Consider the following 14,609-nt stretch of genomic DNA (forward strand, 5'->3'; position numbering starts at 1 on the left):
ACATTGTCGAAACCACCTCTCTTCTTGAATGCATGGAGAAGATTCTCGATCGCGATGTGTTGTACGGCAGAAAGGGGTAGGTCGTCTGTTTTGAACTTCTTGCGCTGAAGACTGTCAATGTCAAATGGCCGCTTTACGCCGACGGCCACCGCATCAACAGCAGCTGGAGCCAATGGATCGGCCGTCCCCTCTATTGGACCAGCCATAGCGGAGAGTCGGCGGTTAGCCGATGCACAGCTGGGGAACGAAGTGTTGAAAGAGAATCACGTCTCTGAACTGAAGCAAAAAGAACAATCAAGGCGGAGACATGGGGAATAGATAAATGTCAAATTTGCGCTCGCATGGAGCGGGCGCGTTGCGTTCTAGTGGAAGCAGTTAGTAAATGTTGGTGGTTGGCCCGTTTGTCTCTCAAAGCATCGCAAACCGGAGAAACAGATGTGCCGACATCCACCGCCCGATTGGGAACTGCGGCCCCGTGATTCGACGCAGCAACCTCCGTTGGATGGAATCCCGGCGTCTTCTTTGAACAATCGCAGAAGACACTCCAGCAACGTCACCGAGCGCTGCCTTTATCCCCCATAACCCATTGAACCTCACTGCCGGATTCCTGCGCCGCATAATAAGGATCTCCTTCAGTGCCGGCAATTCCGCTTCGCCAAATCCCTTCCGCCCGCCTTCCCTCCCTCTCCACATCTTCAGTCATGGTTCACAAAGTCCTCTTCTGGGGCGGCTTCGGTATGTTGTCCTGCCCTTCTCTCCTCCTCGCCATGACACCATGACACATTCTACCTATCCCATTACATGCGGTCCTCAAGCAAGCAAAACTCAACTAAACTAATCCGTGGATGCTCGCATGCAGGCATCGCCGTCCGTCTCTGGCAACTCGGCATCGAAATGCGGCCCATCCTCGCCCGCGAATCCCTCTGGGTCTACCCGCTCTTCGCCGGCGTCGGCGGCAGCTTCGGCTACTGGCTGCAGGGCGTCGAGGAGCGCCAACTCCGCATACTCGCACAGCGTCGGGAGGCGATTCTCGAGAAGCGCCGAAGGAGAGACGAGCGTGAGACCCCCGGCACGTTGAGCAAGGTCGAGGAGAGTGTTATGGCGGCTGCTGCTTAGATTTGAAATTCTGGAGCAGAAAACAGAGAAGAAAAATACAATAGGAGGGATCAGAGCCGGCGGCGTTCTGGTTCCTTCGTGCGGGGGAAATCGTGGGGGTGGATGAGCGAATCGAGTGAGTTGTGTGATGTATATCTGGGAAGGGTGTTTTATGCCTCTCGTTGTGTGGTGTCTTCTATCCATTGTTCTATCAATATCAATATGTTTTCTATCTATGTTGCTGCTGTGGGGGGTGGGCGGATGTAGGTTTCTTGCCATAGGGGTATGTGCGCATGAGAGGATGATGCGTTGTACGACTGAGGCTTAGATGTTGAGGGATTCCCTCGGTAGAGAATGGCAGCTTGGATTAAGGAATTGTATAGCTTATATAAGTGCTAGACTGTGTTCAGTGCATATCGTCTCGATACTTGAGAGCAAGAGACATTAAGTTCCAGCACGCGAAACTTGACTCTTCGTCATGCCATTGAAGCGCAAGGAAACTGCATTCATGCCTATCCTAGTTATGTTCACGCTTAGATGTCATGCTCGTACCCTCACTTAAATGACATCCTATGTCCAATCCATAATATACACTAAATGTACTACAAACATCACGCCTTCTCTATCGCGAACTGCAACGACACCTCCCACTTCTGCCCTCCCGTTCCATAACCCCCGCCCAGCCTGTTCTTGATCAAGCTGATTATCCGCTCGCGCAGACGCGCCAGATTCTCCTCCGGGCCTGAGACGCGAAGTTTCAGATTCGCCATGCACAAGCCGTAGTGCACCTGCCAGAAGCGAGCATCGTCGACACCCCGCACGCAGGGATCGGCTTCGATGTCGTGCATCACTTCCGTGACGCCCTGGCCCGAATAAGACATGAGCAGCATCGACCCCAGGGTCTTGACCAGGTGCACGCCGATGACACACATTGAGATGGAGATGGTTCCCGATAGGAGCACGTCAAGCCACTTGTAGAGCTTGATGGAGACAAGCGGTAGCAACAGCAGAAGGGAGGAGCAGGAGAGCGTCAGGAAGTGGGAGGGGTTGCTGAGCACCGATGGTAGTGATTCAATGTACCCGAAGCGCATCGCCTTGCCGATGCGGCCGTGGTTTTTGAGCCCAATCGCCGAGACGAGCGTGGAGACGATAGCCAGCAGGGCTGTGAAGTCCACGCGGCCCAAGGACACGCGCTCGTGCACGTGCGAGTGATGCGGCTCGTGGCCCGCGGACTCAAGGAAATGCTGCAGGTTGTGCGAGATCAAGTCCAAGCCCATGAAGAGCAGGAGCACGCACATGGCGAACCCGGCAAGCACCTCGGCTCGTTCGAGCCCGAAGGGATGGCGCACGCTGGAACGCTTCCACACCTCGAAATTGCCGAGGATGTCTACCGCGACGCAGAGAAGGGCACCGATGGAGTCAAACAAAATCAGATGCGACAGAGCCGTCATGGCCAGCGACCCATGCGCGCTCCACAGAGTGTACGCTGCGACGGACATGTGGCACAAGCTCCACCAGAAACGGGTCGTCTGGTCCCTGGACATACTTGATCGATATTCCTTGAACGTGGGGATGGGTAGCGAGTTTGGCAACGCGAGAGGGGCGCGAGGTGGTGGCTCGAGGAAGATCTGATGCGATATACTACTGTGTTTATACTTATGTCCGCGCCGTTGTCCAATGTTCTATATAAGAGGCCAAGGCAATGAGGAACCTGAATCATATTGTTTCATATCTGACAGGAAACTCACAGATTTGACCACGGGACTTTTGGCCATAGTTGTTGTCTGAAAGTTGAAGGGACCGGACGAGACATTGTCGCTCTGATCGGCCTGTGATCGCGCACTTGCTGGACTGAGATTGAAGGCTGCCCGCGTAGGGCTCAACCGATTGCTATCATTGACCTCCAAAACACCCCTGGTGGGAGTGAATGTATCCCTCAAAGGCGACAATGAATCCTTGTCGTAGAGGGTGGAAGATGGCTCAACCGTGCTGGCAGGGTTGTCATCTGCGGGGGGAGTCGGAGTGCGCGGAGGAATAGGGATGGGGAGGTTCGACGCCATCACGATAGTCGTCGAAGAATGGGGCGCCGGCGCCGATCGATTTGAAGGGATACGCAGGTCAAGTCGAAGATAGTAGCGTTACACCGATCGGAGGTCAATGGAAGGAGTGAAAAAAAAAAGGAAAGCGTAACCTCAGAATGGAATGAAAATCAAGCTCCCAGGACGCAGGGAGGCTGACAGATTGGGGGAAGGGAAGAATGTCGCTGGACTCGCTGATCGAAGGCCGGCGGAAAAGGCGGGGGCGGGCCTCAGGCCAGAGGCCTCGACTCACTCAGCGCATCATCGACTCCATCCTTCCGCCCGCTTCCTCCCTAATTTCATCATCTGCCTTCTTATCGACCTTGTTCCATCATCATCAACCGTTGTCTGGTTCCTCTTGAAATTTGATGACCAGCACTAAATGAGTGTCGCTTGTTTCTGCCAGAGTTTGGCGATGCGACACCCACAAACCTAAAAAGTATTTCTACTGATCTACAGGAGTTTCCCTCTACTCCGATGTCTACATCCCCTCGGCATCGATGGATCACCGCGGCTCTTTTTTCTTCTTCCTGGTCGTCTTCTACCTTCTCCTGAGCTCGCAGTCTCGTTCGCCCTTGATATCTCAAGATGGGGAGCACCAGCGGGAACTGGAAAGGGAGCGAAATGCCCTTCGTATGCTAAACGAGACTCAATATGGAGACTTTGATCCGCTGGCCGACAAATGGTTACCTTTTCCAGGCGTCCGCAAAAACGACAGCTATGCTTGGGACCTTCTGCCTGATGTTCAGGCCAGAGCCCGGTCTCAGCTGCGGTCTGTCATGGCGGAGGCAGGCCTCCGCCCTCCCAAATCCCTTGCAGTGCCTGACGCACTACCTGATCTCAACTTAACGCAACTCGTTCTTCCTGTGTATCGCAATGCGACAGGGAAATTGCGCGGCGAATGGGTGCGACGCAAGCAGGACAAGCCGCATGCCCCTCTCAACAAGACTGCTATCATCCAAGAAAATGAGTACTTCACGCATGAATTCAGCCAGAATGTCACTGGCAACAGTGGCACATTCTATCTGGATGTACGTGAAGGGGGTGGACAGGAGCTTCGGTCGCCTCAAGGCCACGTTCGGGAGATTCGGGCCACGTTGACTGTGGAAAGTGGCGAGTTTTGGGGAAACACTTGGTATCTCTCACTGATCGGTATACACTTTCCGGAGACTGGCGGGATTATCCTAAGCACCATGAGCGAGAAGTTCGGGGGCCTCCTCACTTTGCCACATCTCTCCCTTTCGCCGGATGCATATAACCTCACCCATGAACTTCTCATCAAGTCCTTGTCGGATACCATATCCGAGAAGCAGAATCGACCTCCTACCCTTTTCCCCTGGTCCTCTTTGGCCGGCAGTGAGCACATGGAGTTTCCTGCGCCGAGGTGTGAACACATAGTTTACCTCCAACAGCATCCACTTACAATTCATGGTTACCTAGCGGACAAGGTAGTGATTGAGCAGATCGAGCAGGAGCTGAGATATCCCATTGGTGCACCGATCCCAACACCTCCTTTGATGGTCATGTCAGCCGTCGTGTTCTCTCCTGATTGTGGATACATCTTAGAAACCAAAGGAGCACCTGAATTCCCTCCCACGGAGACATTGTATCTATCAGGTCCAAAGATAGAAGAGTTCGGAAAGTACTCGGCTCGCATGATCTTCGTCATGTCGGCGGTCTCCGTTGGTCAGATCGCGCTGCTGTTGAGACAAGTGAAGGAAGCCTCCACGCCGTCGACTAGAAGCCGTATCAGTTTCTACACGATCGCCTTGATGGCATTCGGGGATTCGTTCGTGCTGGTCTTCATTCTACTGGAGTTATACCCGGTGGTATCATTCCTGGTCATGACATCCGCATCTTTCCTCACCTTCCTCTCGGTCAGCTACATTGGGATGAAGTTTATGATGGAAATCTGGACTATCCAAGCGCCAGAACGACGGGAGCAGGAGCGGCGAGCTCCCTCTAACACGCGGCCCACGAATCTGCCCCTTCCTGCTACGGCAGCCCAGGTCAGAGACTCGGGCGCAACCCCGATTATACTGCCTCCGGACCAAGATGCCCCTGCTGATGAAGATGCGCCGGCCGCGAACCGTGGCACTACACCGACAGCGCGGGACGCTCGAAGTGACGTGGGAGCCATGTATGCGCGATTCTACTTCATTCTTTTTGTGATGCTTATTATCTCTATCTGGTCCTTCCTTTGGCCGAACCGACTCGGCGCAATATATGCTCGAGTGCTCGGGTTCATCTATCTTTCCTTCTGGACGCCCCAGATTTATCGTAACATCATGCGCAACTGTCGCAAGGCACTGCGATGGGATTTTGTGATCGGACAGAGCTGCCTCCGACTGTTTCCATTCCTCTACTTCCTAACAGCTCGTGGAAACGTGCTCTTCATCCGACCCGATGCGACGACAGCCCTCGCCTTGATAGGCTGGGTCTGGATCCAAGTCTGGATCCTGGCGAGTCAGGACATTCTGGGCCCGCGCTTTTTCGTTCCGCGCGGATGGGCACCCCCGGCCTACGACTACCATCCGACTCTCCGCGATACTACCGGGGCAGGCGACGATCTGGAGTCTGGTGGGGTTTTGCCCATTGGGGCGCTGCGGGCCGATGAACGTGAATACCCCAGCGAGTCCAAGGACGACGACAAGCATCGACCCAGAGACAGAAAGAAGGCGGTGTTCGACTGCGCCATCTGCATGCAGGAGATCGAGGTGCCCGTTCTCGTGTCGGGCGGAGCGGGCGGTAGTAGCATGGCCGACGGAGCGACGAGCATCCTCAGCCGGCGCACCTACATGGTCACCCCCTGTCGCCATATATTCCACAGCACGTGCCTCGAAAGCTGGATGCGCCTTCGTCTCCAGTGTCCGATCTGCCGAGAGTCTATACCTCCGGTGTAGTCGCGTGTATTCTGCCGTTTGTGTCTCGGCATGTACCTTACTTATGATAGACGCCCGACATGGTAACTGGGTTTAAGATGAGCTCCGCCTCGCACCAAGTGACCTCTGAACACAGGAAGAAAATAGAAAACCAATAAACGTTCTTTTGATTTTATATCATTTAACCCCTTTCGTTGGATGTTGAATACAAGGTCCAAGCTATTGTAAAACCAGCAATGCTACCGGTTAGTGCTATCACAGTGTGTATCCATACCTCGGATATCACCCATCCCAACAATCCTCCGACACAATACTTATCATCATCATCTATAACCCTAGCCCATCATCATCGTCGCATAAAGTCCCGCGACATATACCGAGCAAAAAGAAGAGGCTCCATTCCACAGGGAACCCATAACCGCAAAACACAACGCAATTCAGAACGAACAAACAGATGGAAAAAGCAAAACAAAAACCACAGCCCTCAACCCATCACTTTGATTCACAGCTGCCCCTCGTTCCGAGAAGGGAGTGAGTTGGGGGCTGGCATAGCAGGGCCCCCTCAGTGATCCTCCGCCTCAACGTGCGCCTTGTATGCGGCCTCATCCAGCAGCGCATCCAGCTCGGCGGCATCGGAGACCTCGATCTCGGCGATCCAGGCCTCATCCTCGGGGCTCTCGTTGATGAACTTGGCCTTGTCGTCGAGGATGCTGTTGCCGCGCACGACGGTGCCGGAGACGGGAGAGAGCACGTCCGAAGCGGACTTGACAGACTCGACGGCGCCGACGGGCTCGTTGGCGCTGACTTCCAGGCCCTCGCTGGGGAGCTCGACGTAGACAACGTCACCGAGGGAGTGGGCGGCGTAGGCGGTGATGCCAATCTTGGCTGCAGTTGAATGGGTTGGTTAGTATGGGTTAGGTAGGTAGGAAGGGTGAGGGGCGCGTTCGGTTTGGGTGTTGGCCCTTGGATATTGGGAGTGTAAAGAGGAGGAGTAAGAGAGAGTAGAAGGTCAACGCACCCGTCTTGCCGTTATCGGCCAGCTCGATCCATTCGTGGGATTCGGTGTACTTCTTCAATTGCCCTGCGCGCGGTTGATGATATTAGCCACGATTGTTCTTTTATTTTGGTTATTCTCTGCAAAGACAAGGCAGTAGAGCATGCGCGAGGGCTTCATCACCCTCAATACTGCCCTCCAGGGGGGAATGCCTACAGAATGGGCTGTGGGAGAAGCTCCGGACACTTCCCCGCGGGAAACTGACGGGCGTCACCCTGCGGACGGCGGAGACGGGGAGCTTCTGCGCCAGGAAGCGAGAGGCGACAGGGCGGAAAGAACTGGCGAAGGCAGACATGGTGAATGACAATTGAGACTGTAGGAACAGCAAGGGAAGTGATTGAAGCAAGTGGTGGTGCGTGGTGATGGAGGAAAGACAGGGTAAGTTGTGGGGGAGAGGACGGAGGAAAAGAGGTTAAATACTAAGTGAAGGGAAAGCTAATGACGGAGATGACGAGCACTTCCCGGAGCTAACGTTCTCGCGCTGATAACGGACTGCCAAGCCGATTGCTGATAAGAAAATGGACAGAGTGCGGGAGCGCGGCCCGGAAAAATCTGGCTCCTTGGCTCAATTCAGAGGTTCCCCGAACGCTCAGTCTGCTTGTGTCGATTGATCACCTTCCCTTCTTTAGCAAAGAATATCGTACTCCACCATCATATACCATGTTGTACGAGCTGATTGCAATTGTACGTGTCTATGATTCTGGCTGAAGCAAGTGTTGTGGCTAACATTGAGCAGGTCCGCCCCGGCAGCCTCCAGGAGGTCCGAGAGTACGTACTCATCGACACCTGTTCATGATCTTCCTACCGCAAGAAGCAGTTTTCAGTAGCATTGCTCATGCGGCCTCTCAGACTCCGTCTCTAACGCTTCCAACAGAATCGCCCGTACTGCGGGTATTCAGGTCTTGCGCTCCGGCGGCGTCGTCCGCGGCTACACCAACTGGGGCCCCTTCCGACTGCCCAAGCCCACCACTAAGCACCAGGCCCGCTACACCGAAGGCCATCACTTCATCATGCGCTTCGACTCCTCGGGACCCGTCCAGGAGGCTGTCCAGAGAACCCTCAAACTCGACCCCCGTATGATCCGCTTCTCCGTGGTCAAGCTCGGCGACAAGCTGGAGGAGATGAGGCACGTGGAGGGCAAAGTGGAGTGGAACAAATACCGTGCTATCACCGACCAGATCTCCTGGAGCGGATAGAGGAGATGATCGATTTGCACTTGTGATTGATGTTTGCGACGAACAAAAATAAAGCGGGCGAATCTGTCATTTGGTTCAGCCCCCCCCTGTGGCGCGACGCGTCTGAATCGTTATTGTATCATATCTGGGATGGGTGTTTTCTCTGTGTTTTCTGCTTCTTCGTCTCTGTTGTATATCATATCAGCATCGTTGGCGCATATACCTGAACTGGGCAGCTTTTTGGCCAATGTAGATTGCGAATCAATTTATTTGAGTTTGCTCTGATGGGCTGCAACTGAGATTCATCCTTGAGAGGAGTTTGCATAAATTGGGACTGTCGTGAGCGGAGTCGCGGTGGGATAGCAGGGCTAGTTGCGTTCTTCAGCCCCAGCGAGCAACGTACTGCCTAGTGCTTAGCACAATGTCTCAGGGCTACAGTAGTCGACAACTAGCGCATTGGATCGAACAGATGTATAAGACACGACTCAGCAACATGAGCACATAGATTGATGTTAGTGGAATCTGTGTCTCTGTGAAGTAGACGCCGCAAGTCTTGCCGTGTGCATATCGCATCGGCATCTACAGCCGAGGTTAGTTCCGCCATGCGTCGGTTATGATGCATGTCAGCTACACTTAAATTAGGTTCAGCAGCTGCGAAGCCCCTCCTGCTCTTGCTCCTCTACACCCTTAAGAACCTCATTGTTTTGCAAGCAGCAAATCCGACCAAGAGTAACACATCACATGCGCACATACCAAACTCATCGAGCCCGTCGCATGTCTCCGCACCAGCCGTAACCCTCACACTCCAGAGGGATCAAAGAATTCATCTTTAGCGACAAGAAACATTCGGACTCAAGCCCAACAAACATAGACTACCATATCGGCTTTCGGGTCACTCTCTCAGTTTTTTTCTTCATAGCCCCCTGGCAGCACCCACAATGCTGAAACTATCCTACACTGAAAGCCCATCCTCATTCGCCGAGCTCATGTCCCTACGCCGGTTAAACTCACCACCAGCCGATCGCAGCAGCAGCAGCGCAGAACGTATCGAGCTATTCCAATCCCTCGCACCTCCTTACCCACCAGGGGAGGCCGACCGAGCCTTTGGCGGCCACGTATACGCGCAATCCGCCTACGCCGCCTCCCAGACCGTCGAGAAGGGCTTCCTCATTCACGTACGTACTAAACTCTCTCCTTCTTTCCCTTCCTTCGCAATAATTCAGGTCCCTTACTCACCCCTGAAGGACATAACCGGCACATTCATTCTGCCGGGTCGCCTCGACATCCCCTACGAATACAGCGTGCGCCATCTCCGCGACGGCCGCAGCTACAGCACACGAGCGATCGACGCGCGCCAAGCAGGCCAAATCTGCTTCTCCGCAGTGTGCAGCTTCAAGCGCCCCGAAGAAGCGGCCGCCACGGCGTCTGCATTCGCGCATCAGCCGGCGCCCGTGCAGGAGCGATACGCGGCGCTGCTGGCGGGCAAGCACCCGCAGGATTTTGAGGTCAGTCCGGGTGTCGACGCGGACTTTTACATTGACTACTGGCGCGAGCAGTGGAAGAAGCATGGGATCGCAGAGCGGGAGTTCCCCGGGCTGGAGGCGAGGAAGGTGGATATGCAGGGCTACAATCAGACGGAGGAGGTGCGGCGGTGTCCGGACAGGTACCGGCAGTTGACGTACTATAAGCTCAAAGGGTCGCCGGGGGATTCTTGTCCGGGGATGGGAGTGAAGGAGGTGAGGCGCAGGGAGCGGGAGGGGGAGTTTGATAACCTGTATGCGTGTGCGCATATGTATGCGGCGGATAAGAATTCGCTGTTGTTGATCCCGCGGGCGCTGGGGATCAAGGCTTGGAATGCGCTGGCGAGTTTGACGCTTACGATTGTGTTTCATGATCTGGGGAAGGGATTGCGGATGGTTGATTGGGACGCAGACTCGACAGAGGGGGTGGAAGGGGAGGACCGGTTACCGAAGAAGTGGTTTGTTCAGGAAGGCTGGACGCCTCGATCGGGCGACAATCGTGCGGTTCATGAGAGTTGGTTGTGGTCGCCCGATGGGCGGTTAGTGGCCACGAGCTATCAGGATAGTATGTTGAAGGTGTCCCGGGTGGACAGGGAGAAGTTGTAGAGGTGAGGGACGCTGTGTTGATTGTGACTGTAAGGATTAGATGGTTCTGTAAGACATGCAAGGCCTGTAGACTAGTAGACATGTGCGCTTGTCGGGACGCGTTTTGTCGTTCGTACAGTACATGTAAAGGCATTCACTGTTTGTGAGCAAGACTGCGAGCATGATTCACATTACAGTTCTGCTGATTGAGAGCACATTTCTGTTGAATCTTCTCTACTCCTGTGCATCGAAGCTCCCTGCTTCTATGCCCTGAATAGGAGCATCATCACGTATCGTATGATTTGTGGATTTGCACGAGGACATCGATCAATCAAACAAGCGCACACGCTTGCTGCGGCCCAAGTACTGTATGTCTAAGTGAAGCGTGTCTCCCATTCAATGCACTTCAAGTGCCAAGCATCATCTAAGTCAGTGGCGCTGGTCGGGCTTACATTGTCAAAGATTGATTGACATGACTGGGTGAGTCCTGGTCTCTTATTCGGTTAGAAGCTGTTCCATTCAATTCCATTACTTGACCCGGTGGCCAATCCTCTTGAGCTCGGTATATTCAAGTTTAGAAGGCGCCTTGTCGGGAATTCCGAATTAGGAAGTCATACACTGGACTCGGGAGTATAAACCCCCCCTCGCCCCGGCTTCTGAAGCAGCTTTTTCAAATCTTTCTCCCTCCAGCTATGCTGTAGCTTACCGAGTCTCCCGCTTGCGTCAAGTTGACAGCTCTTGAGCCATGCCATCATCGGTGCCCTTTGCCTTGAAAATGCGTCTCGAGTATACATCAAGAGGTTTTAACTGATATCGCTCCGCCATTGCGCCGCTGAAACACACGAAACGAGATTTTCCGGGGCCAAAAACGGCGGATGCTTCCTCTTTTTGCCCGATCACACTCTTGCTCCGTGAAGTAGCAGTAAACGCATCGTTGAAAGCCTTGGCGTCCTGGCTGGTGTACTCCAGTGTCACCCGACGGACGGCCTCGTCATCAGCGGAAGCGCGCGGAGGAGTCACGCCTAGGGTCCAGATACAGGCGTCTACGGCTCGGAGAGAGGCGGAGAGCGTCGGTTTGGACCAGGAGAGGAGAATCATGGTCTGTCATGCGGTGGACGTCGAGCTTGGGGTGGGTGACGGGTAGTTCACGGTAACCCAGAGCACCTATAGAAGTGATGGAGGGGTGGCTTATACATTGGGACAGGACCTCTTATCCTTTGAAGCCTGTTGCGCCGGTGAGAATGACCTTCATTATCGTGCGGTTGGGTGAAGATTAGAGGTAATAGATGTGTCAAGAGATAGGGTGGCTTAATGCTTCGATGGGTATACAGACCCTCTGACGTGGTGATTGTGCGGAGACGCTTGCTGGTAAAAACAGTCCTTCTCTCTAAGAGATCTGATCGTGGTTAAATCGGTCGTAAGCTCGTGGTCCGATCACCGGTCGAGTCCGAGCGGGAGGATTCTAACAGGAAATGGGTTTAGTTCTTGCGGCACACTTCCATTGGAGTCATCTGCTTCTGATGATGTAAGGGTGAAGATAGTCTGGTGGATCTTCCTGTAGCGGATTGAGAGAAGAAGGTGCTGTGCTTGTCCGACTATCAGTAGGCGGGGTTTCGTACTTCAATGCAGAGTTACCGTTCTCTTAGGGCTGAGTGGGGACTTGGTCCAATCAGCCATAATCTACGAGCACGATTCCCTTAACATATGTCCAACGTAAGTACCTTTAGTATTTTCTATACGATGCTATACTTAGCTGTGAAGTAGTATTCTGAGCAATATCCCTTTGATTCAGCTTTGCCGACAGTAACCCATATCTTCAATTTGGGTGCGGCACTACCCTTGCCGCCTGGGGCTTTTTTGACGAGGGAAAAGGATTTTGACCCATGTCGCGTTGATTTGCGGGCCTGCCACGACTTCTTTGCACTTCTTATGAAGCTTCGGTAGGATCTCTCGTTTTATTCCTTCATTTGTGGACTTACGCCTAGGTCGAACATGGTGTGTGAGGACGGATGTTGGGGAAGCTGTCAAGGTAGACTATGTGAGGTAAAATGGCAGGTGAGAGATGAGGTAACACGACAGCTCACATGGAACCAGTCGAGGTTAGCTCGGCTCATCCCACAAGAATGATGAAGCTATAAAGCTTGAGGAAGCTGCACAAGTACAATTGTACTGGAAAAATGGTGATCGTGATCCTCACTGGGCGAAGGATGCTGCAAAGAAGAGGATTGAAGGATGAAGCTGGAAGGTGGAGAAAGTCATAAGTCAGGAAGCAAGTGACCAGCATCGCCGGGGGCACCCGTGACCCTTCGAAATTTGTAATTTCTGGGGCTATGAGTTTCTCGACCGATTGTCCCCATGGATCTTTTGTTGGGATTCTTCAATGATCTTCTGCACGGCTTCGTCAATATCCTCTAACCTTTAATGTGGGTAGTTCAGCCCTCATTTTCACCGGTACCATCAGCGTTGTCAATGCAAGGGGCCGGTTGTCCGGCCCTTGGATTCGGACAGACCCTGACCCATATTCTCCATCCATGCGGACCGATCCATTGGGCCCCTGCTTCAATGCTGCAATGTCGATGCAAATCGAACAGCTTGGTCGCATCTTCCTCCTTCTCAATCCTGTATCGGCTTCGAAATTTGGCCTGGAGCAGCTGCCAGCCATCGCGGATATCTGACCCGAGAGAATTGAACCACACCTCTGCTCTATCTCTCGGGTTCTGCTGAAAGTAGAATCTGTGTCGGCGGATGGCCCCGGCTGGGTCCGCTTTCTAAAGGGTCTACTGCATTGTCCTCTCGGCTGCAAAGTCGATGTCCTCCAAATAGGTCTCTGGGTCCTCCTGCCGCTCAGTGCGGCCATAGAATGGCTTAATCAATGAACGACACATAATGGGCCGTGTCCTCTTCGGTGGTTCGTTTTTCGTTATTGTCGACCGGGACCTTGACGTTGAACCGCTGTTTTCAGTCGATGGGGCCGGTTCTGGGAGGGGTCGCCCGATCGCTTCTCCAAGCAAATCCGCCAGTCCGTTCTCCCTTCAGATTCGTATCAGATGCGACGGTCAATAGTGGGCGTGCCCTGTCCTTTGGTCCCACGATGACTTCAGCACCTCTGTCCTTCTGGTTGGTCCCTCGCCCAACTTGTATAAAGATCCAGTGGTTGTGATTCGTTCGAGTATGAGCACCGAAAAATCGACGTCTGCCGGTTAGGGAAGAATACTTAAAGTTCTGCTGTGAACAGAATGACTCTGTACTACGCCCTTGGATATCGAGTTGTATATGTTGATCTAGGACTGCTAGACTTCGGAGAGCAGCAGTCACCTCAGCACAATTTGCTCTATGCGGCTCTAGATCAATGGAAAACAAACTTGAATCTTCGCTCATTCTGAAGCAGTAAAGCCGACAGGGATGAGATGCTTTCCCATCTGACTTCGTTACACTCTGGGTTAGACGCTGAATCCATCAATGAAGAGCTGGTATGGCACTGGCATACATTTTTGTCCGTCATGGATATTCAGTAGAAGCTGTCGTCCAGAAGTTTCGATTTCCAGCTCGGCTCGAAGTGGTATGAAGATAAAGCAAGGGGCTATTGCTCCTCGTGAGTCTGTCACCGCGCACACTCTTCTCAAAATTAGCTTGCATTCAAACCAGTAGATCAGTCTCAGTCGGTGGATAATGCACTGCTCACTCGGTAAGGACGCTGGATGTCCAAATACTCCTCACTCGTCCGAGGATTAGAGAGATTTTGTACAAGCCGTTGCTTCAAATATCCCATAGATGCCTTGCTTGGAAGACCTGATGAGAATAACCCTCGCCGCCCGAATTGCTTTCACCGAAGCCAGCTTTTTACTGTTCTAGGACGTGCTTAGCTTGGTAGAAAATAAAAGCTGGCCGGAGACGATCGATACGGTTAGTGTATCGTAATTGGCATCTCGAAATATTTGCTGCTAACCACCGTGCTCAACGGGTCGACGTGCAAGTGTCGTGAGATATGTCCACGGTGTTCTCGTGCGTGATGGCACATGCCTAACGACTATTCATTCGGCCGTCAGGCGTGACTGACGAATGACGGTCTGCAAGATACACGTGTACGACCAAGCTCAGGCAGGATTGATAAAAGTTCGCTCGCTAGTCGAGATCACGAAGCTGGAAAAGACCTGGTCCGAGGGTCTTATACCCCACACCCTGTTTAACATGGGTATGGTAGGGCAGACAGACAGGGTGTG

At 53.2% G+C, this 14,609-nt stretch overlaps 7 protein-coding genes across 7 annotated transcripts; 4 read left to right on the plus strand and 3 right to left on the minus strand.

The window, feature by feature from the left end:
• Window positions 1-701: 701 nt before the first annotated feature.
• Window positions 702-1,116, plus strand: BP01DRAFT_381972 (putative NADH-ubiquinone oxidoreductase 14 kDa subunit; the record flags this gene model as incomplete). The annotated part of the gene is made up of 2 exons (XM_025577342.1): window positions 702-735; window positions 860-1,116. 2 exons carry the CDS (start codon window positions 702-704, stop codon window positions 1,114-1,116), a joined length of 291 nt encoding a protein of 96 aa, XP_025432327.1.
• A 458-nt stretch (window positions 1,117-1,574) lies between these two features.
• Window positions 1,575-3,331, minus strand: BP01DRAFT_355989 (cation efflux family protein family). The gene is made up of 2 exons (XM_025574835.1): window positions 2,844-3,331; window positions 1,575-2,777 (listed from the first exon to the last, which is right to left on the minus strand). Exons 1-2 carry the CDS (start codon window positions 3,153-3,155, stop codon window positions 1,707-1,709), a joined length of 1,383 nt encoding a protein of 460 aa, XP_025432328.1. The 5' UTR covers window positions 3,156-3,331; the 3' UTR covers window positions 1,575-1,706.
• A 134-nt stretch (window positions 3,332-3,465) lies between these two features.
• On the plus strand, window positions 3,466-6,213 carry dscA (ubiquitin-protein ligase dscA). Its single transcript, XM_025574836.1, has one exon. It carries the CDS (start codon window positions 3,674-3,676, stop codon window positions 6,074-6,076), a length of 2,403 nt encoding a protein of 800 aa, XP_025432329.1. The 5' UTR covers window positions 3,466-3,673; the 3' UTR covers window positions 6,077-6,213.
• A 27-nt stretch (window positions 6,214-6,240) lies between these two features.
• Window positions 6,241-7,532, minus strand: BP01DRAFT_355992 (glycine decarboxylase subunit H). The gene is made up of 3 exons (XM_025574837.1): window positions 7,266-7,532; window positions 7,074-7,136; window positions 6,241-6,940 (listed from the first exon to the last, which is right to left on the minus strand). Exons 1-3 carry the CDS (start codon window positions 7,402-7,404, stop codon window positions 6,618-6,620), a joined length of 525 nt encoding a protein of 174 aa, XP_025432330.1. The 5' UTR covers window positions 7,405-7,532; the 3' UTR covers window positions 6,241-6,617.
• A 209-nt stretch (window positions 7,533-7,741) lies between these two features.
• BP01DRAFT_391167 (mitochondrial 37S ribosomal protein bS6m) lies at window positions 7,742-8,528 on the plus strand. The gene is made up of 3 exons (XM_025578058.1): window positions 7,742-7,793; window positions 7,846-7,877; window positions 7,984-8,528. Exons 1-3 carry the CDS (start codon window positions 7,770-7,772, stop codon window positions 8,303-8,305), a joined length of 378 nt encoding a protein of 125 aa, XP_025432331.1. The 5' UTR covers window positions 7,742-7,769; the 3' UTR covers window positions 8,306-8,528.
• Window positions 8,529-8,975: 447 nt separating this feature from the next.
• BP01DRAFT_355994 (acyl-CoA thioesterase) lies at window positions 8,976-10,567 on the plus strand. The gene is made up of 2 exons (XM_025574838.1): window positions 8,976-9,459; window positions 9,529-10,567. Exons 1-2 carry the CDS (start codon window positions 9,223-9,225, stop codon window positions 10,408-10,410), a joined length of 1,119 nt encoding a protein of 372 aa, XP_025432332.1. The 5' UTR covers window positions 8,976-9,222; the 3' UTR covers window positions 10,411-10,567.
• A 528-nt stretch (window positions 10,568-11,095) lies between these two features.
• On the minus strand, window positions 11,096-11,537 carry BP01DRAFT_422868 (putative nucleoside-diphosphate-sugar epimerase). Its single transcript, XM_025579592.1, has one exon. It carries the CDS (start codon window positions 11,485-11,487, stop codon window positions 11,113-11,115), a length of 375 nt encoding a protein of 124 aa, XP_025432333.1. The 5' UTR covers window positions 11,488-11,537; the 3' UTR covers window positions 11,096-11,112.
• Between the last annotated feature and the right edge of the window lie 3,072 nt (window positions 11,538-14,609).

The sequence above is a fragment of the Aspergillus saccharolyticus genome, assembly GCF_003184585.1.
Source record: "Aspergillus saccharolyticus JOP 1030-1 unplaced genomic scaffold BP01scaffold_11, whole genome shotgun sequence".
Lineage (NCBI taxonomy): Eukaryota > Fungi > Ascomycota > Eurotiomycetes > Eurotiales > Aspergillaceae > Aspergillus > Aspergillus saccharolyticus.